The sequence below is a fragment of the Mirounga leonina genome, unplaced genomic scaffold (assembly GCF_011800145.1).
Source record: "Mirounga leonina isolate KUSES-001 unplaced genomic scaffold, KU_Mleo_1.0 Mir_174, whole genome shotgun sequence".
Lineage (NCBI taxonomy): Eukaryota > Metazoa > Chordata > Mammalia > Carnivora > Phocidae > Mirounga > Mirounga leonina.
Window position 1 is genome coordinate 83,446,580 of NW_023270451.1, and position 26,215 is coordinate 83,472,794.

Below are 26,215 nucleotides of genomic sequence, written 5' to 3' on the forward strand. Positions count from 1 at the left end.
AGAAACCCTGGGTCTACCCTAAAATCAGACCGTGAGCTTCCCCCAAACGATGCTGGCAGGTTCTTCTGCTCGGTCATCACCTTCTCGGGGCTCCAGTTACCGACCCCTGCCTGTACCTCGCAGGCCATAGCTCCGTGGTGGTCCCGGCTGTGTCCTCAAGGTCATTAAAGAAACGGAAAGAAGTGTGCAAAAACCGGGTCTCTGTGTTCTGACGGGCACACCATGTCCTCACACGGAGACTAGAGAACGACTTCTACATACTAGAAAAATCCCTCTCCAGAACCTGGTGCCATTCGGGGCTGGGTCACCTTACACGTAGCAAATGGAAGACTGGCTAAGGGCCCGTAACGCCCCACCTCCCGCCGTCCCATCAGGGAGCCCCGTGGCTTTCACTAAGGGCAGCGGCGCGCGGCCCCGGGGGGGGGGGGGGCGGGTAACCTTCTTTGAGCCGCGCTGGATGCTGCAGTTCTTGCAGGACACGTTCTTGCTGTCCCAGTGGTCGGCGGCGCCGCACGTGAGGCACAGGTCGGGGTCGCACTCGCGCACGGCCAGGTAGCACGGACACTGCTTCGTGTTGCACTGAGCTTTGCAGCGGCAGCCGGGGAAGCGGTTCTGACCTTCGGAAGGACATTCCTCGTCACGTGGAAACCCTGCGGAACCCTCACCGCCGGTCCCCACCGCGTCCCCCCACCCCCGCCCACCCAGACTGAGAGGAAACCCGTGGAGGGACAGCAAGTGAGAGCTGTCCCTTCTGAGAACGGTCACCACTGAGCTTCGGGCTTTCCCTTCGTATTTGGTAGGTGGTACGTGCACTTCAGAGCTGTTTTATTGAGCTGTTTTATTTAGCCTGCCTTCACACCCATTTTATAAGAGCCATGGTTCGTGACCCTTCTGAGGGTCCAGAGTTCTAGACGCTTCCTTGCTTTCCAAGCGGCCTGTGCTGTTTCGTTCAACGTCTCCAGTCACCGTTAGGCTAAATTCTGAGCCCAGCGCACCGACCATTTCCAGCAGCCAGAGGACCTGGGCAGCCATTTCTAGATGCCCTTTACTCTGTGCCAACTCTACTATGATTTAATTTAAACAATCCAATTCCGCCTAACCTGCCCACAGACACACTGGCCACTAGCGCAGAGCCCGTTACGGCGCCCCATAAATCTTTGTAGGATAAATGCATTTCCTAAAATCTTGTTTGGCTTACTAGTTTAAACCGCTGACCAAAAGCCTGTGTAATTCTCATGCAATTCATCAATTCATCAAAACAAAACAAATACTTACACTCTGAACTACATTGACAAAACTTTTCACAAAAATTTTGTGCTATCACACAAGGGCACGAACTGTCACAAGGCTGCCGTGGATGGTCACAGGGCTGGTAGTTGTAAACGTGGTTGGAGGAGCCGTCTGCGTAAGGACAGATCCAGAGGCGATCAAACACAACGGCCAAGACTATATTCTCCCCGTTACACCTGGCATGCGGCAGCTCTTCCGCGCTGTACTTGTTTACAGAGTGACGGCAGATACTACCTCCCACCCCCACGTGCTTGGCGAGCCCCGAGCACTGTCCCCCCGATCCCAGAGGACTGACTGGAAGTGAATCAGCAGACATCCTCCGTCTCCAGGGCTTTAATGTACAGAAGTCAATTATATCCGAATATCCCAAACACTAATCCAATTACTATTCTTAAACGAGTAGACAAGTTAATGATGAAGTTGAACAGAGAGATGCTAACCCTTTTTCAGCTGTATCTTTCTGCAGTGGGCAGCCCACAACCTGCAAGACACAAGACGTAAGTCACGTTTGTGAAGCCAGGGGCAGATCAACGGAAGCTACTCAGACGGGTCTGCGTGTGCCCCGAACCTGACAGCGCTCCGAATCCAAGGACAGATGACCCTTGAACAATGTGGGGTTTGGGGTGCAAACATCCCACACCATCCAAAATCTGCATGTAAGTTCTGACTCTCCAAAAACTCAGCCTGTGGACCAAAAGCCTTACTGGTAACGGATTGATTAGTACAGATTTTCTATGTCATCCATATTATATACTGTGTTCTTACAATAAAGTAAGCTAGAGAGAAGAAAATATGGGGAAACTCTATTTACAGGACCAGAAAACACATGGAGGTGGCCCCATGTCGTCTGAGGGTCGGCTGTCACCACGCAGGAGCACGGCCGCCTCCCCTCCGGCCCTGGCTTTCTGTGGCGGCCCACGTCTACCTGGGCTCAGCCTGCAGTCGTATCGTTTCTCTAATTTCAGGCATCTGTAGCCATTCCACGGAGCTGGATGATCAGAACTCGACCAAGAAACTCAGCTGCATCTACTAAAGCCTAAATTCCTATGGCAAAAACTAGGTTCGCTCTTCCAGTTCTAAATGAAGTCGGTCCCGCCTTTCCTAAAGGGAACGTGAGCATGTGCGCGGTCGAAGTGTAGTCCTCTGCCCCTTACCCAACTATGCTGCTCTCCCGAGACCAGGGGGGCAGGAGGAAAGAGCGGACCCGCACGGTTTCGGGCCCTGCGCTTCCGGAGGCAGTCCGCCTGAAAAGCCTCCCTGCGCTCCTCCCTGGCACGAGCCTCTGTGGACGGTGACCTTCACCAGGCCGCAAGCACCCCCGCACACGGACACCAGTCAGGCTGCTAGACTAAAGCCGGCTCCGCGCCGTCAGCCGTCGAGATCCCGGCCCAGGGCCACATCCTCGGTCCATCTCCGAGCAGGGGAGCCTTTCCTGCAGAAGCCACTAACTAGGTTTCCTTAATGAAAACGCAGCACTGGTGCCCGTCACTTTGAAGACGCCCCCCACACCCCGAGTCGACTGCACGCTGCTGTGCTCTTAAGAGGAAGCTGAGCGAGCGCCTACGCCGACCCGACCCCGCCGCAGAAGCGCCCCGGTGACCCTCGGCCGGCCGCACACAGGCTTACCGGTGTTTCCTCTTCTTCTTCCTCGGCGGGGTGTCCACATCCTCGGCCGGGGCCGGAGCTATGATACTCGATTCTTTGACGCGAAACTCATACACCTGACAAGAGGCAGAGTCACAGGGCCCTGAGCGCCGTGCGTGAGACTCGCCCGCACCAGAAACCTCTCCGGCTCGGCGCAGGCGCTGCCACGGGCCGAGGACACAGCGGGAAGCGCACGCTGACCCGACCCTCGTGCGGGGAGAGCGGCCGCCACCACGCTCTGGATAAGAGGCGCAAGGCTAGCCTCCAGTCTTCCTGGCTTGGTAGATCCACTCCCCGAAATACCTCAAGTCGGAAGGATCGTTTTTCTCAGTGAAAAACGAGATGAACAGGAGCTGGAGGATAACCACGAATGGTCTTCTGTTTGGACAGTGACGACTTGGTTTCCCTCTATCTCAAGTTCCTGAACAGTATTTTATCAGACGTGCTTACCTGTCGACAAGTTTTGGTCCCAATGAGCCTAGCAATGGCACAGAAATTGTCATAATATGTGCCGATGAGGACCCTGAACATCGAGGCCTCAGCACCACTCCACTCCACGTTCTCCGGAGGCTCAATGTTGGGCTTCATCTTTATTGGCGTTTGACACCGAGAATTCGCTTCTAGAAAACCAAAGTTAAGCACTGGTCAAAAAATGACAATTGGAAAACAGTATTAAGAAGTAAAACCACGGGGCCTGGGTAGCTCAGTCGGTTGAATGTCTGCCTTCAGCTCAGGTCATGATCCCAGAGTCCCGGGATCGAGCCCTGCGTCGGGCTCCCTGCTCTGTGGGGAGTCTGCTTGTCCCTCTGTCCCTCCCCTCCACTTATGCTCTTTCTTTCTCAAATAAATGAATAAAATAAAGTAAAACTCAGGTTGTGCTTAAGAAAAAAGCAGGAAGTGAACCATCTTGAGAATAAACAATCAAGCCTCCCATGGAACACAAGGTTGGGCTGCCTTTAACACAACCTTCCAAAGTACAAGCTGAGGGGTGGCAGCCTGGCTCAGAGAAGCACGTGGCTCTCAATCTCAGGGTCTTGAGTTCATGCCCCGCATTGGGTGTAAGCTTACTTTAAAACAATGTAAATTGAGGGGGTCTACTGCTGTTACTCATGGTGTAAGTCACAGGCTGAAAGGACAAGGACAAGCCCAGCAGTAGAACACTGGTCGGGAGTGCCCATGGGCTCTCCTAATCAAAACTACCCCAGAAGAGCCACCGGATTAAAGCAAACAATGTCCTGTCCAAGAAGGATGGAGAAAGGACAGCGACACCCCACCTGACAACACATGGGATCGTCAACCTTCCAACAATCGGGCAGGCAGTTCTCACAGGCCCGGGTTGGCGTGCGGGCAGAAATTCCGTTCCACACCCTGAGGAATCTCTGCTCTCAGATTTGTCCTTACGCCAAGAACTAACCCACTGAGTAAAGTGCACGACCCATCCCACACCCTTCATCCAGGTCTTACCGGAGGAGCTGGAAGTCTCGTCCTTTTTCTCCTCCTCCTCTTTATCGTTGTTCTCCCCACCCGTCTCGGTCCCTGCTTCCCTGTCACTGTCTGTGTCCTTGGACTCCAGCACGTTGATGGTGGGGGTGCTGGGCCGGCTGCTGTTGGTGGGGAGCCTGCCTCTCCTGCGGCCGCCGGGCCGCTTCGGCGGGGTCTTGATCCGCTCCGCGGTGAGGGCGGCAGCGAACTCCTTTGCTCCCTCCTACAAAGTGAAAAATGTACACATCAAGGTCAAGTTCTACAACTCGTTTTGTTAGATGAGAAAAAAAGGATTGCATAAAGCAAGTTAGTCAATAAATATATCACAATATCCATTTTTACAAATCATTTCCATATCTAGATGCTCTTGGCTTTCTATCTGCTTTTGATAGTTCAAAACTTTCAGAAAGGTACATATACGTTCTCTTTGTGCTACAGGGGATGAAATTAGACAATTCTATGAGCTTGCAAACTATATAAAGTGATTGTAATAAGTTAAAACATAATATAATAATATAAAAAATGTATGAACTTTTATGCGAAGAATCATACCTAATGTGCATCCAGAGTCATACTTTCCTATTTCAGGCTTTCTTAAGATACCTCTCTCCGATAATATGTAAAGTACACAAGAAGCATATAAAACAGAGAAACATGCCAGACTCTGTCACTTCCTTACTACTAAAACATCCCATTTTTTTCCAGTGAGGGATATACAGCCCCCAGAAGATGTGAAAGGAGCCTGAGGAGCAAGGCTGCGAGCATTACATTCTGCATCAGCAAGTCCAGTAATCCAGTCTTAGAGAGTATGAAACAACAGTAAGATCACGGATTACAGAGAGACCACAGAAACATCTTCGATGAGCCAAATAAAATTCTGCCTTTACAGAGTATTATAAACTAGTGCTCAAGAGTTCCACCTTTAGTGGCAGGAGAAGGGAGAAGTTTGAGAGCAACCAGCAGTTCCACACTTCATTCTATAAAAACCAAATTGCTTAAAAATAGGATACCTTCTGCAGGTGCCATTCAATGAATCTTCTGTCCAAAATCCAACAGGCAATATATACCCATTTAGTTCCTAGGTAGGAGTGGCTTGGTTCAAAGAGGGGAAATGGTAAAAATAAGATAGTACCCGTAAAAAACAACTTTCCTACCTCATATTCTCCTAAACCCTTACCTTTTCTCCATCATTTAAAAAAACAAAACCTGTGGGACCGACCACCTGACTCAAACGACCACGGGTCTAAGACTCGAGAAGGGCTACGCTAAGGAAGGCTCACCGAGCTTCTGGGGCTTAGGGGGCTACCTGTGCTTCTCACGCTCATAAACGTGGGGGCAGGTGTAAGAGTCCTTGATCCTAAAGGCCTCAGAAGGTTGCTGAAGGGATTAACACAGACAGGCATAGAGTCATACGAGATTCGCGAAGGACTAGAACGTGCAGTACGTAGCGGCTGGGAAGGATCCCGCACGGGTGAGCATCCCTGCCCAGTACACGGCCAAGTACGGGAGCAACAGTACCACGCTGCCTGCAGTCCGCCAGCAAGACTCCTCCAGTGCCCTCTGATCGGGCAGCGCGTGAGCTTACCAAGTGCTGGTAACACTGCGGGCCACACGGTTTGTTGTCTAGAGCCGTCTCTGTGTTCTTCCGCTTGTAAGTATTGGGTGTTGCATGAAAAGCTGCAAAATAAACATAAAATATCCAAATATAACTATATTTACTTTTTCATTTCCACCGTTTCAAATGGAAAAAGTCACTTAATACGTTACAAACTTGCCAAAGTATTATTTCCATGACAGAACTTTCCTTCAAGCTCCTACTGAATCATCTCCACATATTCTCCTCGACTCTCCCCTGGAACACTGCCACTCCTCCCCACCAACCCCTAACCAGGGAGGAAACAGTAAATTCTGAAATAATTTGTGATTCCCTATTTTTCTTCTTACAAGTATAATTGATGCACATAACTCTAAAGTCTGATTATGAACATTTATTTAGTCTTTAATATTTCCAGAGAAACTGATACATCCCCTCTACAAGGAAATCAGATTTCCTATTTTGACCGAAAGAATTCCAACATCTACAATTTCTTGATTTCCAAATGAAGTTCAACAATCGGCTTGTCAAAATGGAGAAAAATAGGACAGCACTTGTTAAATAACTAGTTTTTTAAAATAAAGAGGATGGGATGCCTGGGTGGCTCAGTCAGTTAAAGCAGCCGACTCTTGGGGCGCCTGGGTGGCTCAGTTGGTTAAGCGGCTGCCTTCGGCTCAGGTCACGATCCCGGGGTCCTGGGATCGAGCCCCGCATCGGGCTCCCTGCTCAGCGGAGAGTCTGCTTCCCTCCCTCGCCCTCTGCCTTCCCCCCTGCTTGTGCACGCTGTCTCTCTAAAATAAATAAATCTTTAAAAATAAAGAGGACAAGGGCGTCTGGCTAGCTCAGTTGGAAGAACATGCAGCGTTCAAACCCCATGTTAGGTGTAGGGATTAAATAAATAAACTTTTAAATAAAAGGACAGCCTCAGACTACTGAAATTCAGTTTCTTCAGATCAGACACAATTCAGGAATCTAGTGAGAGCTTGTAGTCAGCACCCTTCTCCAGGAAACACATGGTCACATAAAACAGGTTCTAGAAAGAAGTGTTTGAAACTTGAAATCCCCAAATAATGTGATAACAAAGATTCAAATTCTAGTACAAGGGCAAACTAAACATGAACACACAGCAGTGAAAACTTGCAGAAACCCTTGAGAAAGCCTACTTCCAGCTATTAAGGCAAATGCTAGAAATGCCCTGTTTAGAATTACACAAGATGAAAATTATCTTAATTTGGATAAAAGTGACACATTCATGAAACAAACCATTTTAAAAACATCTGTAGGGGCACCTGGGTGGCTCAGTCGGTTAAGCGCCCAACTTGTGATTTCAGCTTAGGTCCTGATCTCATGAGTCATGGGACTGAGCCCCAAGTCAGGCTCTGCACTCAACGTGGAGTCTGTTTTGAGATTCTCTCCCTCTGCCTCTGCCCCTCCCCCAACTCAAGCACATGCTCTCTCCCCCCAAAAACAAATACATTAAAAAAAAAAAAAAAAAGTCTCTAAAAAGCCATACTTCTATCCACAGAACTTAAATGGGAAAGACAGACTGATGAGGGAAATAAGGAAAAAAAGACAAAGGTATGTTTTTTGAAGTAGAAATTCAAGGTTCAAATTCTGTTTCAAGTGTGTGTTAGATTTCCCTGTGAAATGATAGACTGCTACCACCACTAATTTAGCACTGGGCTACATTTTTGAACAGGTGAGGACCCCTAAAATACAAAGTCTGAGCCTATAAAAAGTTAAAGTCATAGCAGCAGCAAGGAATTACATTGATCCAAAAAAACAAGATCGTCCTTAACCAGTTAGCAGCACAAACGGAGTGATCTATTTTTGGTAAAATTTGTTTTTAGTGTGGATGTCTCCCCTATTTATATAAAGACTGATGTTCTCGATTTCACCTGATCCAGTGACATACGAAGGCACACACCTGCACAGAGGAGGGGGCACCCCCACCAGTCCTGGGCGGGGAGACGCCACGGAGACATCAGTCACACAGCACTCAGCAGCCAAGGTCTGGCCATGAAGGAAAAGTTAACACACTAATAATCAAAGGTACTTTATTCTCAAAGGTAAAAAACATTCTTAATTTCACACAGCATTTAGCTCAAGAAAGAGAACTATTCTCCTTACTAGACTTCCCTCAGAATTTCAAACTTCAATTAAGAAAACTAGTTCTTTATTATAAAGAATTCCCTCTTCTAGAAATGTCTTGACTATTTGACATTTTCAAAATACTTAATATTTTCACATAGGCATCTTGAAACGCTAGTATTTCAAATAAGTTATTAAAATATTTTTCAAGCTAAATATAATATGGGCGGAGATTATATAAAATTCCCTGATCAAGAAAATTATTAGGAAATTGAAGCAAGCTGCTTTCTTTAAAACTTTACAAAAAGGAGAGAACATGGAATGTTGGCTTTTGGTTTTGGGGTGGGGTTTTTTTTTTGTAATTTCAAAAGCAACCTATAAAACCTTGATGAAAAATGTGAAGGTTTTCAAAGGTTTCACAGACCGTGCCAGCTCTTCCCTACCCTGTGAGTGAGTCAACTGGCAATTCTAAAAAATGGCTCAAAAATACAGAGCAGACCCTCAGGACCTTCTGATGTTTCACCAAGTAACGATACCCCAAACACAGAACTGGGCAGTCAGAGAATTTCAGAGTTGGGACAACCTCAGCAATCACCTACTTCCAGTGGTGATTTTGCAAGTTAGGAAACAGGACCAAAGAGAAGAGTTTGCGTGGCTAGTTAGATGGCAGGTGTGCTGAGACCCTCATCCAGCAAGCCTGCCCATGGGGCAAGAGAAACCGCCCCTCTCCGTACTACACCACTTCCCTTAAATACTTCTTCAGCTGGTTGTCAAGTGACAAATATGACAGAATCAATGAACACAGATCAGTACAAAGTGTCAGTTTTATACATTAGCTTCTGCTCAAAGTACTGAGCCTGTCTGCTCTGATTAGAACTTGGTATTAAGAATTCTTATTGAAGGGGCGCCTGGGCGGCTCAGTCCTTAAGCATCTGCCTTCGGCTCAGGTCATGATCCTGGGCTCCTGGGATCGAGTCCCACATGGGGCTCCATGCACAGCAGGAAGCCTGCTTCTCCCTCTCCCTCTGCCTGCTGTGTTCCCTCTCTCACTGTGTCTCTCTGTCAAATAAATAATTAAATCTTTAAAAAAAAAAAAAAAAGAATTCTTATTGAAGAGGGGCACCTGGGTGCTCAGTCGGTTGAGGGTCCGACTCTTGGTTTTGGCTCAGGTCATGATCTCAGGGTAGTGGGATCGAGCCCCATATGGGGCTCCCCGCTTAGAGGGAAGTCTGCTTGAAGGTACTCTTCCCCCTGACCATTTCCCCACTCATGCATGCTCTCCTCACAAATAAACCTTTAAAAAAAACTTCTTACTGCTCTACTTATAGTTGGAATCACATAAATTCTTGTGCGTATCACAGACGGCAGACTTGTAATACTAAGCACCTTACAAAACGACTGGGTCAATGTTCGGAGCATGGGCTGGTAGTAACAGCAGGTCGCACCGGCAGCTGCCGGTCAAGGCTCCTGTCTTCAAAGTACACAGTAAGAGGCTTTAGGCATTACCTCATTTAATCCCCACAAAATCCCCCAAGTACGAGGATTCTCATCCCCATTTTACAGATGAGAAAAACCGAGATTTAGGGAATCATTCCGGGTGACTTAAAATCCGAGGTTTAAGTCACTCCAATTACATGGCAACTACAAACTCTGTATGTCTGAATTTTAATCATTACACATCTGAAATACTAAAAAAAAGTCAACCATCAACTACAAACTATGGAATACTGTTTCTGAAATTCTTTTTTTTTTTTTTAAAGATTTTATTTATTTATTTATTCATGAGAGATAGAGAGAGAGAGAGAGACAGAGGGAGAAGCAGACTCCCAAGGAGCAGGGAGCCCGATGCAGGACTCGATCCCAGGACCCTGAGATCATGACCTGAGCCAAAGGCAGACGCTTAACCATCTGAGCCACCCAGGCGCCCTTGTTTCTGAAATTCTAACCATTAAATGTTAAAAGCTCTACAATAAGCATTAATACAAATTCCAAAAAGAACAGACTTTTTTACATAATATCAGAAATGACAGACAGAACAGGGGTTTATGCTTAAAATGGATTCCTCTGTAGGGCACACAGGTAATAGGAAACCTAGCAAAACATTTATTCCAAGGTTCTACTTTTGATCCTATTTAAGCATATAAAATTTCCCAACCTCAATTTCCCAGCCTGCCTTCCTTCCCTCCCTATCAGAAATGTGTTACCTCTTTATACCCACCCACAGTCAATTCAGGAGCCGACCCTGGTTCCTCTAACAAGTGTCAAAGACAGACCAGGCCGCCCATTTTAGGCTGAGGCTTTTGTAAAGAAATTATGATTCCAAGTTTGCAGAACAACCCGTTTCCAATTTACAGAATGGATCAAGGTCTAAAATTTATTTGGAATATAAAGTGGGATTCATTCCCAAACTAAAGCCATTCATCCTTCAAGGTTCATTAGAACGCACAGGTCCCTCTAATGGAAAAGATCCATGGTCAGATACTGAGCTCTCGCTAAGATGAACTGCCAAACCCCTACCATCAAAGCATCTTCTTTATAGATAAAAATGGTAGACACACCCAACATCTAAATAACCTAGTTATCAGTAAGGCTACCACACAGAAATAATAAGGAATATATAACAACCAAAAAAGGCCCTTTCACCCGTAAGTTTAAAAAATTCTCCCTTAAACAGTGAGTTAAAAAGAAGACATAAAATATTCCTTAAAATTCCTTATAAATAATAGTAATACCAAACATAAGAACCTAAGAGAGGTTGAAACAGTACTCTAGAGACAATTCATTTCATGTTAAAAGCATATATCCAAAAAAAAGAGAGAGAGAAGAATGGAAACAATGCAAAAATCACATTCATAAAGAGAAAAATAGTAAATCTAATACAGTAGCTGATTCTCTGAGGGGAAAATACACAAAACAGATTCTCAAAATAAACCACCGTTTAAGCTCATCAAGAAAAATGAGAGAATGAAATATTTAAGAAGAAAAGAATTAGAACACTTAGACCAACTTTATACAAATAAATTTCAAAACCTGAGTGAAATAATATTTCAAAAGTGATCCAGAAGCCAAAAAAAAAAAGTATCTACTAGTACTAATATTACTTAACACTGTACTGAAGATACAAGCCAATGAAATTAGACAAGAAAATAATATCATAAAGACTGGAAAGACAGAAATAACTGCAGATAGTTTACTTACATAGCTCAAAAGCTCTAATAAGAATCCACTGAGAAACTAATATAAGCAGGGACAATTGACAAGGTATCAAGGTATAAAACACACAGGATTTAAAGAGAAAAAGCCAGGTAACAACCCATTAATACCTAGAAATCATTTTAAGAAAGAACGTACAAGAGCTACATGAAGAAAATTTGAGTTTATTAAAGGACACAAAAGGAAACTTGATCATATGGTTACATTTAATCCTCATTTTAAAATGTCAGTTTTCCCTTAGGTAATTAATAAATTTAATGGGATTCCAATAAACATACTACCTAGACTTTTTTTTTTTAATTAGACAAACTAAAGATTCTAAAAGTTACATTAAAAAAACAAGCAAGAATAGCCAGAAGATCTCGGAATAAAGCCTCCTGGACAGAAAGACTCAAGGAACAAACGCAAAGGAAAGAGACCCAAGGGCACGTGGTGACGGGAAATGAAGGCGGCGGGTGCAGCAGCGAACGGCAACTTCCCGGGAAATGGTATGGTATGGAAGTAACTCGATGGCCTTGGAGGTGGAGGGGAGGGGTGGACCCAAAATTCTAAGAGAATAAACTCCAGTGACTCAATGTTAGATGCAAAAGAACGAAGCCTTAATCTGAGCACGGTGGATCGGGTTCACTTGCACTTGTGGGAAATGACGCACAGGTTCAGCCAAGGTGGTTCACTGTGCGCTGTTAGCGCGGGAGTCACAAGCAATCCAAATGCTAACCCCTAGGAACCTGTCAGTAAGTTCTCCCGTCTCCCACAGTGGGAAGACTACGCGGCTCTCCAGACAGGAATAATACCTACCAATATTCACTAAGTCAAAACAGGGAAAAGCCTGAAGAGTTTAATACCTTTTGAATAGGACAGTCAGAAAAAGAGTATCTTTGCATTTTGCCAGAAAAAACTGACATGAGTGGTGTAAAGAATGAGGTACAAACTCTATGGATGAGGGAAGAAGTAGAAGGGAGAATTCACTGGACACCTTTTAATACATTTTTGAAATGTGTATCATGTGAATGATCATCTGTTTAAACAATGATGACTAAAAACAAGCCAGGTACTGTTTTAAGTATTTTACTCTGTGTAAATTACACAGAGTAACAAATTTAATTCTCATAACCAACAGCTTATGAAGTACTATGTTATTCTCCTCTCACAAAGACAAAAACAAAATTAAAGCACAAATATAAAATTAAATACATATGTTTAATAATGTCTTTACTGGCTCGGGCGCCCGGGTGGCTCAGTTGGTTAAGCGACTGCCTTCGGCTCAGGTCATGATCCTGGAGTCCCTGGATCGAGTCCCGCATCGGGCTCCCTGCTCGGCAGGGAGTCTGCTTCTCCCTCTGACCCTCCTCCCTCTCATGCTCTCTGTCTCTCATTCTATCTGTCTCAAATAAATAAATAAAATCTTAAAAAATAAATAAATAAATAATGTCTTTACTGGCTCATTTTACCTAGGAAAAACCTTTAGTGTGTGATATTTTGTCAAAATTAATGGAAAGTGATGAATACCTAGGGAATCTATCAAGGATGAATTATGAAGAGATTGGCTCTAGCGTCCCAAGAAGGAAAAGGGGGGTACAGCAGCTGCTGGACCCACTGCTCCCAAGCGCTACAAGCGAGCGGCCTGCCATTCCACAGAAGCAAACGTCACTAAAGTGAAATAATTATCTATCTTCTTCCCAGCTTGGATAAGGAGATAATTATCAGGTTCAAGGTTCATCAAAATTACTCAAATCTCAAGATCACAATAAAATAACTCATGTAATAATGTTTAAAAGTAGTATCTTACTTCCTGTGATTCATTTGTACAACACAAAAGGTCCAAGAAATGCTGCATCTACGAACAAACTGGAGGGACCATTTCTCAGAGCTCCCACCCAACTGGTTTTGCTATAGTGGTATTTGAAGGCAACTTCTAATATTTTTAATGAAAATTGTACATAGTTTATAAAATGACTGTGTGTAAAGGTGAATTAAATGCAATTCAAGGCAACTATGTCAAGGGCTGTAGGAAGACAACAACTGCCAAGCCCAAGTAAGATATTTGATCTTTGTCCAATGGCTGAAAAAAACCATGGCCGGCATACCAGAGATTACTAAAACTACGAAATCATCGAGATTAGGAAAGTGGTTAACAACAGCAAGGACATGGAAAATATAATAATTCTAAAAATCTACTTCAAATTTTTCTAATTGAAGGTAACTACACCACTAATACCCCCCCACACACACACACACACTTAAATCATTTCCAGGTCAAGATACGTACCACACAACAAATTATGAGATGCAGCAAAAGTAAGCAGACAGAGCAAAAACTCAAAATGAGACAAGATATAACCGCTTGGACAGGCTAATTAACATTAAGAGGTACCACCAGATAATGAGGGGAAAACTGCTGTAAAAAGACAGCCAGAGGAACTCAAAAGGGCCACTTAGCAAAAGGGAGAACGCCTTCACACAGGTCAGAAGCCCCTAACGGTGTGACCAGGCTACAGACGGTTGCACTAAAATGAATATGGAAGAAGCTAACCTTTATTAAATAAACTCTGCTTAGGAAACCAAGGAGATATCAAATATGTTTTCAAAATATGCGCCTCAAAAGTAGTTGGTGATTTTTAAATTGTGTTTTAAATGCTCCTGTTACCTGGAAAATTTCCTACAAAACCTCATTCCCCAGCAACGTCAGAAAAATAGGGTAGTAGTATACGGGACCTACTTAAATTTCATTAACAACATTTTATTTTTATGCTTTCCCTGTACCCAAATGCAGATTTTTTTTTTTTTTTTTTTGAGAGCGAGCGGGGGGGGGTGGGGGTGGAAGGGGGTGGGGGGGGGGGGCGAGGAACGGGACACAGACCGAGGGAAAGAGAGAATCTCCAGCAGACTCCCCGCTGAGTGTAGATTCCCAACTCAGGGCTGGATTTCACGACCCTGAGACCATGACCTGAGCCAAAATCAAGAGTCAGATGCATAACCGACTGAGACACCCAGGCTGCCCCCCAAATGCAAGTATTTTTAAAAGTAATTTCCTCAGAGCACCCAAAACAAAACAAAGAAAAACCCACTAAATAGACAAGAACATATATAAGGATCTTTTCAGCCAAGTTCTTATTCAACAAAATCTGTTCATCAATATCGCAGTGTTGCTCTAGGCTATCAGCTAATTCACAGTAATAGCTTTATTACAAAATAACTGCTTGGTTAGCATTTATGGAAAAACCACTGACCTCTATTCCAAAATAGTGGAAGACAGGTGGTTCAAATTAAATATGTGCAAAAGACTTCACAGCAACCCTCAAGCAACAAAGTATAAAAGAACGATACTCTGATCCTAACATATTTTTCAATCATAACTGCCAGATTAAATGATAAATCCTAGTTATAATAAGTGACAACACTTTCCAAGTTGCTTTAAGACATAACTCCACAACAAAGATAGAAAATGAAAACGTACAATAACTGCACTTACGATGTAGGAAGCAGTCATATTTAAAACATCGCCTACAGAAAAGTGTATGAAATGAATGCAGGCTTTGCTCCCTCTGAACAGATTTAGCATTTGGTCCGTCTATGTTCGGGGTACATTCAGGAGGAAGGGCGCCCGGGAGCTGCTGTTCGGTGAGCTCTTTATACCTAACATTAACCAAGAAAAACGCAAGTGAAGCTAGAGCAAAAACTTCCTCTCTGAAAATACAGTTTCTAAACGGTGCCGTGTATTCTTTGTGATGTTCATCTTGCCCAAACACACAAGGAAAGCTCTCACCCATGACAATCTTTATTTAGATGAAGAGCCAATTAAAAATTTTGCATGGTGTATCAAACATCAAGTTCACGGGCAGGATTCGGATCATGAAAAGTGTTACTATATTAATTAAAATAAACTTCAATGACACTAACGTCTCTGCAAGTGTCCAGGGAAATTCTCCTCTCCACGTACGACCGTCAACGACGTCGTGTGTTCACGGCGCCTACGGTAACTGTCCTGAGCAGAGCGCCCCAGACACAGGGTTGAGAACCCTGCCGCAGTCAACAGAGGCGGCCCAGGGGCGCATCAGCTACATCAGTTCCGTTTCCGATAAACCCAAACGCTGAGCTGCACACCCTACATGCAAGGCTGCCTCAAAAGAAAACTCTTACTTTTCCTTTAGTTCTTCTGCTGTGCCCTTGTCTGGAAACATTGAGGAAATGGCTTCAAAAATTTTGTCAGAAGGAAATTTCCGAGGTGGGTGGCTTTCTTTATCTAAACGGGAAAATATGAAAGGGAAAAAAGATGAAAGCAAGCAAGTTTTCAGTCCTTCCTTCTCTCCACGCAACTACATCTAACAAAGCCGATTTCCTAAGAAATTACCAACTCTGTGTCTCACTTATTTCTGACGTACGTCATATGTATCCAGGGAGTGCTGGTGAGCCAAACAAAAAAGTCAAGATCAAATATGGAAAGTCTTAGGCCCACCGGGAGGCAGAAGACCCAGGTTCTAATCCCGGATCTGCTACTGACTGGGTCTGTGACCTTGACTGGCCACTATCCACTGGGGTCTGTTTCTTCACTGTAAAACCAAGGAGAGGAAGCACGTGATCACGGCCTGTTACATAACCATTACACTTCTGTCAGATTGAGGTTTTTCCCCACATTCTTCTATGCTGTTTAATAATGTGCTCTGCCAAGTCTCCACCAGCTACGGGCTCTGGCCGATAAGCCACCACTAGCAAAGGGGTTAAAAGCATGGGCTCTCGAGTCAGTCAGAAGGGTTACCATCCTAGTGTTCTGGGTTCTGTTTCTTCCCAAGAGTGTAACCCTAAGTTCCTTAACTGCACTAAGCCAGCCTCTTCAACTATAAAATAGATCTGACTGATGCTAACAGAAACCTTGTGGAGCACAGACGGCGACGGGCCCATTCACTTATACGCAGTCAATGATCAACAGGTTATATTATGATGATTATGATGATTACCCAGCAAAATCCCAAAAACAGAACCAGTTCTTTTGTTAGCCAAAGGAAATAAAGACGCCCAAGTGAGGATGAAATGTTACAAAAGATATTCTCATTTTTGATTCTATTACTATCGATACGATATTTCAGAAAAGAGAAAGAAGGAATTAATACGTTTGTACTTTATTAGTTTTTGAAAAATGCTGTCGTGGCTACACACAAACCTAATAAACAGACATACCATCTCTGTTCTCCTCTAGATCTTTCTGTTTTTCTTCTCTTTCATCAGGATCATCTCCATCATCATCATCATCATCATCATTGTACTGACCAAGAGCATTCACCAACTCCACAAAAATTTCATCATTTATAAACCCACATTCTGAAATTCATCAAGTCAAATATCAGATATACACAGAGGAAAGTGGTGATGACAAAAGTTTACATATGCCTTTTCTAACCTGGAAGAAACAGCCAGGGCCTATTAATGAGCACTAGAACATCAAGGTTAAAATGAGGCAGGAGATCATTTTCAAGACTGGCCTGAGGCAAAGTTAGAAAGACTTTATCTTCAACACCTGTCACTTTCTCTTTAATTACAGCGTCGCCCGTAAGTTTCCAGTGCCCGCTGCTCGAACCTAATTCACTAGAAACTAACTGTGGCCTCAGCCTCCTCCCAACAGCGCTTCCCAAGAGAAGGGACAGTGATGATGTTACACAAGCCACCATGCTGCCGCACACCTTGTCGGGGTCTCTGGGACAGGAAACACAGAAGCCACGGACGCAGTGGCTGAAGTGCAGGTCCTGTGGCAGCTAAGTAGGGCGTCCTTCTGAGCACAGGGCCTTCTGGGGCCCATGCGTCACAGGGCAGGGCCCTGACCCTAATCTTACTGTGAAGGAATCTTAAAATCTACAAACACCCAAACAACTCTATTTAATTTACATGTTACTGGCATTATAATGTGTTATAACCAACTATGCATCATTTTCAAATAGCAAAAATGAATTCTTCAATTTAAAAGTAGTTACGGAAAACATTAAAATGTTTAGGCTTGAAAACAGGCCCAGGCCAGTCCAGCAAAAAACTTACTTTTGATGTTAAAAAAAAAAAAAATCTTTTTCATACCTATGCTTAAAAAATTCAAAGTATCTCTCAATTCTTTGGCACTTTTTTCCAAGAGAATAAATACAGGGCTCACCTCTATCCCCATGTACTTTTCCATCATAATTTTTTATTAGTTCTTCAATGAAAGTCCCATCCTGGTCTAAAACTTCATCCCCCATGTAAGGAATATTATGTAAAACAGTTTCATCTTCCACCTAAAAATAAAAAATACATTTTAAAAGCAGGCTTATCCTAAATATCAAAATATTTTTTAAATCAATGTAATATAAAATACTATTTTTTTCCTAGGTAGATGTCTCTACCCAGTTCTCCAGACCTAAACTAAATAGACAGCAAACTCTAAAATATAAAGACCCCTCCCACCAATAAGAATTATCTCAGAAATCAAACTGTTTCTAGGGGGAAAAAATTAAGAAAAAATACCCTATTCACCTAATCTAACATGTCATTAATCATTTAAACTTACCATTATTTTATCCACCTCAAGAAAGGAAAAAGTATTGCGTATTACCACATGAACCAATCAATTTCAAGACACACCCAGTGTCTTAGAATTGATGAAATATAGTTTATCGAAACCTCTTAAAACAGCCGTACAATAGAATGTAATAAGGATTTCTAAACTTCACCTGATGGTCTAGCTCTTCAGAGACCTTCAATCTAATAAAAATCTAGGGGTTGTAAAATAGAGTATTGTAAAGCTTATGCCAAACAGATCTGCTCTTATACATAAAATAAGAACATTCTACAATTACATACAGTATTTCAATGCTGAGAGGAACAAGATGCCTATCCAAATTGATCACGCTAAGCAAGATGAGATACGAGTTTATGAAGGTTTGGAAGACAATAGGGGAAAAAGAAGGCGCTACCTTAGCAGGGAGAGCCAATCCAAGAAAAGTTCAGGAGAAGGGAGAACTTAAGAACACAAGGGACTGGAAGCAGACATGCATGGGAGGGAGAGACTCTTCAATGAAGGATAAAAAAGACAGGAATGCTAGATCAAGACTAGAGAGTTCTGAAGCCCATATTTAAAGAGAATAAAGTGAGGACAGGTCTGTCTTTTGGTTAAAGAGAGAATTTTAGAAGGATAATTCTGATAAACAGAGTGGCCTGGCTAAGAGGAGAGGACATGGCAGCTGCAGCCAGTGTAGGAGCCTCAGGTGGGGAGCACGCGCGACAGCGAAGAATACACCAGGAAAAGGCCACGAGACACACAGGGGACCATCACATAAGAGCAGGCGGGAAAAACGAAGACAAGGAGAAAATCTCAACTAATCCCCAGATAACAAATTTAGGACAACTGCAAAGTTCAGAAAGACAACAAAATCTTAGACAAACAGGGAAAAGGGAAACTGGGAGAGAAAGTACATAAGGGATATAAAATTAAAATTTTAATGCACTGATCTATCCAGAACCAAACTTACATACAACTAAAGAGTCCAGTTTGCACCACATCTCACTTTCACTAATACCATTTAAACTAGGAGTGTTAATTTTTTTGGATAAAAGCCAAAATTAAGTCACAATTGGCTATTCTGTCTTCCTAACTATATCATGTAAGCTTTGCTCCCCAAAACATATCCTAACCATAATAAAGATAGTGACCAGCAAAACCCATGGGTAATTCTAAATAATACTGACAACTTTAAATACTATATCCTTTCAGAATTTTAGTCTACAAAAATAATGAAATCTCCCATAAGCTCTTGCAATATAATTCTTAAACTAAATGTTTTTGCACGAAGTCTTGAATACACGAGGCAATTACAGAAGAGCATCTGAAGTTTATCTTTAATCTCCCACTGTAAAATCTTTAAGTTACTAAAGACATTAGAAACATCTTTTAAGGGGCGCCTGGGTGGCTCAGTAGGTAAAACGTCTGTCTTCGGCTCAGGTCATGATCTCAGGGTCTTGGGATCGAATCCTGTGTTGGGCTCCCTGCTCAGCGGGGAGTCAGCTTCTCCCTCTCCGCCTGAACCTCCCCACTCGTGGTCTCTCTCTCTCAAATAAATAAAATCTTTTAAGAAAGAAACATCTTAAAAAAAAAAAATCTAGGGGGCACCTGGGTGACTCAGTCGTTAAGCGTCTGCCTTCGGCTCAGGTCATGATTCCAGGGTCCTGGGATCGAGTCCCTCATCGGGCTCCCTCCCACTCCCCCTGCTTGTGTTCCTGCTCTCGCTATCTCTCTGTCAAATAAGTAAATAAAATCTTAAAAAAAAAAAAAAAACCTAGGCTGGCTCAATTGGTCGAGCACATGACTACTGATCTCAGGGTTGTGAGTTCAAGCCCCATGCTGGGCGTGGAGCCTACTTAAAAAAAAAAAAAAAAAATCTAGTAAGCAATTCTCTAAAGTACGCTCACCAAGGACTTCTATCAACATTTTTACTTATTTTACATATCAATAATAAAACTGTGTATTTTTTACTTAACACAGGCCAAGAATGCACACTCAAATTTCTCTCGTTTTATCTTCCTTCATCCTACCTCTATAAAGAATTAAATACCAGCATTTCATTACAAAAGCTATTGGGCCAGTGTTATCTGTGGAAATATGATGAAGTTTGTGTTTTATAAGCCCTTAGAATATTTCATAATGTACATTATCATTTAATAACATGCTGCCTAAAACCTTTTCAGTAAAAAGTTCTCAATTAACAAAACCTCTAAATCAACTGAAATTACAGAATACTGACCGACCTTTTCAAGCATAAGAACTATAAGCTTCATCTTTTAAACATATTTTTAATCCCAGGTAGGATTTCTGCTTAACACTTTTCCTTTAGAGAATACTTTAACTAGGAAAGAATAGAAAAAGAGCAACACCACAAAGGCTTATGAAAATATATATATCAGTTAAAAAAAAAAAAAATCACTGAGTGTTATCATTTCGGTAACGTTTTTTACTTATATTATTCTTGATTCACCTTGACAAGAAAATTGTGTTTTATTTAAAATAAGTGATTATCAAGTAAGCAGATGACACATGAGTTACATACCATAAAATTCTGCTGTAGGGGAGACCAAGAATACATTATGGGTACTGAAGCAACAGCATTCAGAGTCTTTAATGGGATGACTTGTGTTGGAAAATCCAAGTCACTGGTCACTGAACACTAGAACAGAAAAAATAAAATTGACTCATAAGAATTAAAGGACAACCTTAAGCTGTCAACATATTATAAAGGGACACTGCCCACTTAGATAATTTTGAAAAGGAAATTCCTTAACCTAATGACACAACAAGGTACCTAAAAACCATGAGGGATTCTCTCCTTCTTACTTTCTTTTACTTAGGGTGAAAAAAATGCTTCAGATTTTGCGAATTTTCAAAAGCTTCCAAGAACCCTTCCCATACTTACCAGTATCAATCAGAATCAAAAACAGCATTTGCTAGTCTCGGGTTAACTCACTATAAATTTCCTAGCTCGATGCTTAATTTTTTTACATCTCAACCACATGGAATAATATTATATATACCAAATATGCCTCTTAAAACTCGCTTAGTAAGAATATGGAAACTGTTAGGTTCACCTTTCTTATCTTTATCTCTCCTTTTAAAAAACCCAAGCATCATTTGCTGATATTACCAGATGATAAACAAAGATGAAGGGTAGTAACAGATCTGAGTTTCAATCACAACAAAAGAAGTTCATATCCACTCTGCAAAAGTATAATCTCTAAATTAATAATAATAGCTAATATTATTAAGCACTTTCTATGTGTGAGGCACTATTTTAAACACATTACATGTCTTACCATATTTTGTCCCCATGACAACACCTGTAAGATGAGGACTAATTCTTAGCCCCCATTTTACAGGTGAGAAAAACTCAGGTGAAAAAAAGGTAAGTAACTGGCCCAAAGTCATACATGAGACAGGGCTAGAATTTAAACCCAGAAAGAAAGTCTGACTCTGGAGCCTCTGCTCTTGCCCACTACACAAACGGCCACAATACCGTATCTCTAGAATGTTTAAGTGCATCTACTCTCTTGAAATACCGTATTTCATCCAACCCGTGATGACCTCAATTTCAAGGCATTCCATTACTTTCTGTATCAGTGAGAAAATAATGTTGCCAGTTAAACTGTAACATAATGTGCTCTTATCACAGCAATTCTAAAGATGCATTCCAGCTTCAGATGTTAAAATGTTCAAAATTTTGCATCTTTGATTCTATGAAATACGGTAAAAATCTGTGCCCAAATGACCACAGCACTTTCTATCCTATCTAGGAATCCAGCTTTTCTTAAAGAGGACCATTACCTAATTATCAGGCCTCCAAGAACCTTCTCAAAAATACCCTTGGACATATATTCCTAATCTACAATCAGTGAAAATAGAGCAAAAAGAAGAATTGAAGGAGTAAAATGAAACAAAAAATCATATATATAAACACGCATATTTATTAAATGTTTAATTTTTATTTGAGAGGTCTCAAAAATAGCAGGACTAGATTTGGTGAAATTACAGTGAGAATCTCTGGCTTACAGGCCACACCTGGCCCTCAGTGTCTCATCAGGCCAGGGGGATAATCTTGCAATGGTCACAGTCACTGCAGCACAAAATAGTTCCTTCCTGGTGGAAGTGAAGGTTTAAAGGTAAGAGTTGTTAGAAAGAACTGTGACAGTGATTAATCCATTAATTTGCTTTCCAAAAGGGTCAAGATAAAGATACTACTACTAGAAAGCTCATAGCTCAAGTAAACGAGAAGGTATGAACAGTTCACTAATACTCCAGAGCCACCATCCCTCCCTATTCGGCGCTCTGGTCTCTGATACAGTTCTTCATCCATCCGTCCAATAACCCAATCATAATAGCAGTTAACATTTATTGAGCACGTACTATGTTGCAGGCACTGTGCTAAGTGCTTTGGATAGTCATCTTAGCCACTGCTCCTCTCGGCCTCCAGCGTCACAACCTCACAAATGAGGAGACTGAGGCTCACGGAAGTTAAATAACTTGCCTAGTCAGAAAGGTAGAAAGTTACCAAGCCAGGATGGAAGCCTAAGTCTGACTCCAACACCCACGCGCCTCCTCTCTGTGCTGCCCTCCTGCCCTCGAGATGCTCGCAGGGTCAGAGACCAAGCACAACTGTGCCCGGGCTGCCGCCTGCCGGAGACGCCCTCTCCCCCAGGCCCTCCTCTTAGTCCTCTTACTACCAAGTCACCTCGGCTCCTCCCTACCTAACTGCCTAACTGTGGGGCCAGGAGTGCTCCTAATTACTGAATCAAGTATTACACACTGTCCGGGAATTTTAAGTTCAAAGTAATTGTAATTTCTTACCAAAAAAATTAGAGTTTGGGGGTTTTGTTTTACAGTTGGAGGGAAGTAAATTAATACTGTGGCTTTAATTCTGAAGATTAGCCTCCTTTAGAGCTTGTGGGGGTGAGGGCAGCATGTTGCCTCTCCAACTCTAACTTACCCACCTGCTTAACATCTGAACCCAAGGTCATACTTAAGGCAAGACAGCTTAATATTCCATTCAACTACCAAACAGGAGGGACTTTGCTTCATCTGTTTGCTCTAAGGATGTAGAAAATGCTCTGAATCTACTGAATGAGGTCCGCTGATGTTTCCCCTCAACAGAAAGAACTTAGAGAAGCACAAAAATAAGATAGCAAAGGCTGCAGCACTAGGTACCACCTCCAACCCTGCACCTCCGTCAGATCCCATCATCTCAACCCTGAGCCTATGAGAGTCACCAAGGGACCAGAAATCAGCTCTCTGAGGGCAAAAGCAGCTGAGACAGTGTGGTTTTACTTCTCTGTCTCACAATTATACTCAGCACAGTGTCTCAAAAAAGAGTAGGCACTCAAAAAATGTTTCTGGAATGAACAGACTGCATTTGCTGATTTTGCCTAATGGAGATTTCACTCCAATTTCTCTTTAAGCTAAGAGAGCACCTACTTAGAAAATCGCAGGCCTATACCCACCTCATTATCTATATAGTATCTCTAGAAACCTAACCCATTCCTTAACTATTAACCTTAACTAATAACCATATTCCTTTCATTTATGAAATAATATTCAAATGCAAAAGCATTTGTTGGTAAAACAAGTTTGGGAATTCTTATTTATTGACTTAACAGGAAAATTACTCAAAAAATTCCAGTTACTTACCAGTAACTTTTTTTTCTTTGAAAATGTATCATCCTTGACAGTTTATGTAATTAAGTCTCATATCATTCAGAATACTGAAAAAGGTTTTGATCTCATGGGTCTCCAAAGCATTTTACCTGATCGGTCAAGTGTCCTGGACTCAGGAACTCACTAGGAGACCTACATCAACAAACAGAATTCTCCAATTCTCGTTCTTACTTGAGGATCACACAAGGAAGTTATTATAGGTGATTCATCATCAATGGTAAAGAAGGAAAAAAAAAAAAAAAACTCTATTAGTTATCAAGGATGCTACATTTTCAGAGAAACACAGCTTACTGGTAAGTGACCGGGTTCCTCTGAGGATGGATAGACTTACATCAACCAGCTGGTACAATAGGCGACTGTGTGGCTGGACCACTGGGAGCTGGAGAGGGAAGTCAAGCCAAAAATAGTAGTTGTAGGAGTACACAACCAAACTGAGACTCTTGGCAGAAGGCTGGTTCCAAGTAAAAACTGTGTTATGGAAAATCGTAGAGGGAAGAGCAGGTGAATGGCCTGCAGGGAAGGGAAAGAAATTAAGACACCCTACTATGTGCCAAGCACTGTGCTAGAGATTTTACCAAAGTTAACTTCTTTAAAATCCACCACTACCCTATGAGGTCGATATGACTCCCCATTTTACAGTGGGACATCCCAAAGGAAAATAGCCATGGCTATCTGGTCTCTGAACAATCTTTAACATCAGAAGTGTGAAGTCCAACTTCCGTATAGTGGGGGGAAAAAAATACAGTCAGTTAGCCAAGTTAAAAATATTCTTGGATACTAGTTGATCCATTTAATTCATGCCAGAGACACAACGAACTGTTGATATTGTCTAATATCCTTCAGCCTTTCCAAGTAAAAACAGTACGGAACCATCTGACATCTAAGGGGGTAAGGCATCAACTGCCACCCGAACTCTAGAGAAAAGCAGAGGATCATTTCTGAAACTGCCTCTATTCTTCAAAATCACAGCACAGAAAAGATAACACACCCAAATCTTAAGCTAGCCCTTCTGGTGAAAATGATAGTGTGTATAATTTAATTTCAGACTGCTTTTATGCAAAGAAGTCCTAAAGAAAAAAACTGGAATGAGTAAATACCAACTTTGGATCAAAAGAAGCTAGACAGAATGAGTCCCTAACCAGGTCTCGGAGGCTGATCAGGAGAAGGGGGGGAGTACAAGACACGAGAGGTTCCAGTGGCAGAGGGTCAGAAATAAGCACCGGGAAGAAAAATTCCTCATCAAATCTTGACACAGACATATTCATACAAGCAGCTAATCAAGGGTGCTGGGGCTAAGGAATCAAAGAGTGGCTCATAACCAGATTGTAAATTATGTCCACTTTTGTTGTCAAATATGTTATAGAGCCATCCCGGATTGGCGGAAGAACCTCTCTACCTGCAACATAGGGCTCTTGCTTCTGAGTTCACTTAAGCATTACAGAAAGATAGCATCCTCTAGGTGTCAGTTCTTATACTTCTTTTCAGAAGAAAAGCGCAAGCGCGCGCGCGCACACACGCATTTAACATAGAACACAGAACATTTGCAATGCAATTTCAGGAAGTTTAGACCCTTAAAACTCTTCCCTGAATCCTAATTTGAAAAGCCTAATCCCGAATGAAAGCAACCATAAATATATCAACCTAGTTAATCCTATTAAAACCCAATGCACAGGGAAAACCCAACGCAGTCTGGGGTCAGAAGGGGCTGTATTAAATCACTCCCCATAATCTGCAGTTTTGCGACAAACTCCAGTTTTGCTGAAGTAACTGGAAACCAGAAACTGAACAATAGCCAATACGTACGTTTTGGTAAAACTACAGAACATCCAAAAGGCACATGAAGCAGCTAACCGGAGCTGTGCAAACTCAAATACCGAATTCAAGAACAGTCCTATGAGTGGGAAATAAGATAATATCTGTCCCTTAAAAAACAAAACAAAACAAAACAAAACAAACCACACACACTAAGAAATGGCACACCGAGTACTACTGAAGCCCCAGGTTTCCAAAAATCACAGCAGCACGCTCGTTCTGAAGCTTCCAGGAGTGGATGTGGGGCTGAAAGCTACGGGGCAGCAAGCAGCAAAGTACTGTGGAGAGGGCCAACACTGGCACCAGGCCATGGCCGCTGACGAGAAGCACGAAGTCCGGGCTCAGGGGTTAGATCTGCTCAGAGGGTAGATCAGGGACCACCAATCAGGTCAGCCAAGCCTGCTGATTTTTGCAATCAAGATTTATAACTGCTTTTTGATTGTTCACTGACTATTTACTAAGTAGTGTTGCAACAATAGAAAGCTAAATAGAAAAATACTAAAAACCAAATCCCCATTGTTTATACCAAAGGAAATTCCCGGTAAGTGAAAACAACTAAACAGAAAGATGGAGAGGTAATTTATATAATCTTTACATTCTAAGCCTTTAGAAACACAGAAATCAAAAGAAATTCTAATTTGACTATATAAACATTTAAAACTTCTATAAATCAAAATATACCAGAAATAACATCAAAATGTGGGGGGGGGGGAGGCGGGGGAAATCTGTAAAACATGATTTAAAAAGTATTTAATAAATATACAAAAGTCCTTAAAAACCCTAAGAAACAGTCCAACTTAATTTTAACAGATCCAACACCCTAACAGCCAATTATGAAATATAAACAAACAACAGAAACTTAACCTCATTGAATAAGT

General features: G+C 42.4%; 1 protein-coding gene and 1 long non-coding RNA gene across 8 annotated transcripts in view; one reads left to right on the plus strand and one right to left on the minus strand.

The window, feature by feature from the left end:
• Positions 1–26,215, minus strand: part of EZH2 (enhancer of zeste 2 polycomb repressive complex 2 subunit) — a 42,074-nt gene that overhangs the window by 5,573 nt on the left and 10,286 nt on the right. For 2 of the 7 annotated variants that reach the window (XM_035021327.1, XM_035021323.1), the window contains exons 3-15: positions 23,857–24,035; positions 20,374–20,490; positions 17,448–17,568; positions 16,490–16,630; positions 15,455–15,557; positions 14,772–14,950; positions 6,002–6,093; positions 4,399–4,639; positions 3,385–3,554; positions 2,917–3,011; positions 1,731–1,771; positions 1,276–1,401; positions 439–617 (exon numbers count right to left, since the gene is read on the minus strand). In XM_035021327.1, coding sequence (XP_034877218.1) covers positions 439–617; positions 1,276–1,401; positions 1,731–1,771; positions 2,917–3,011; positions 3,385–3,554; positions 4,399–4,639; positions 6,002–6,093; positions 14,772–14,950; positions 15,455–15,557; positions 16,490–16,630; positions 17,448–17,568; positions 20,374–20,490; positions 23,857–24,035 — 1,784 coding nt within the window. The remainder of the gene's footprint in view (positions 1–438; positions 618–1,275; positions 1,402–1,730; positions 1,772–2,916; positions 3,012–3,384; positions 3,555–4,398; positions 4,640–6,001; positions 6,094–14,771; positions 14,951–15,454; positions 15,558–16,489; positions 16,631–17,447; positions 17,569–20,373; positions 20,491–23,856; positions 24,036–26,215) is intronic. The other 5 variants (XM_035021329.1, XM_035021326.1, XM_035021328.1 and 2 more) reach the window with 3 other exon arrangements.
• On the plus strand, positions 611–3,257 carry LOC118021221. Its single transcript, XR_004682139.1, has 2 exons — positions 611–796; positions 1,741–3,257. It is a non-coding gene; the product is annotated as an uncharacterized LOC118021221 (long non-coding RNA).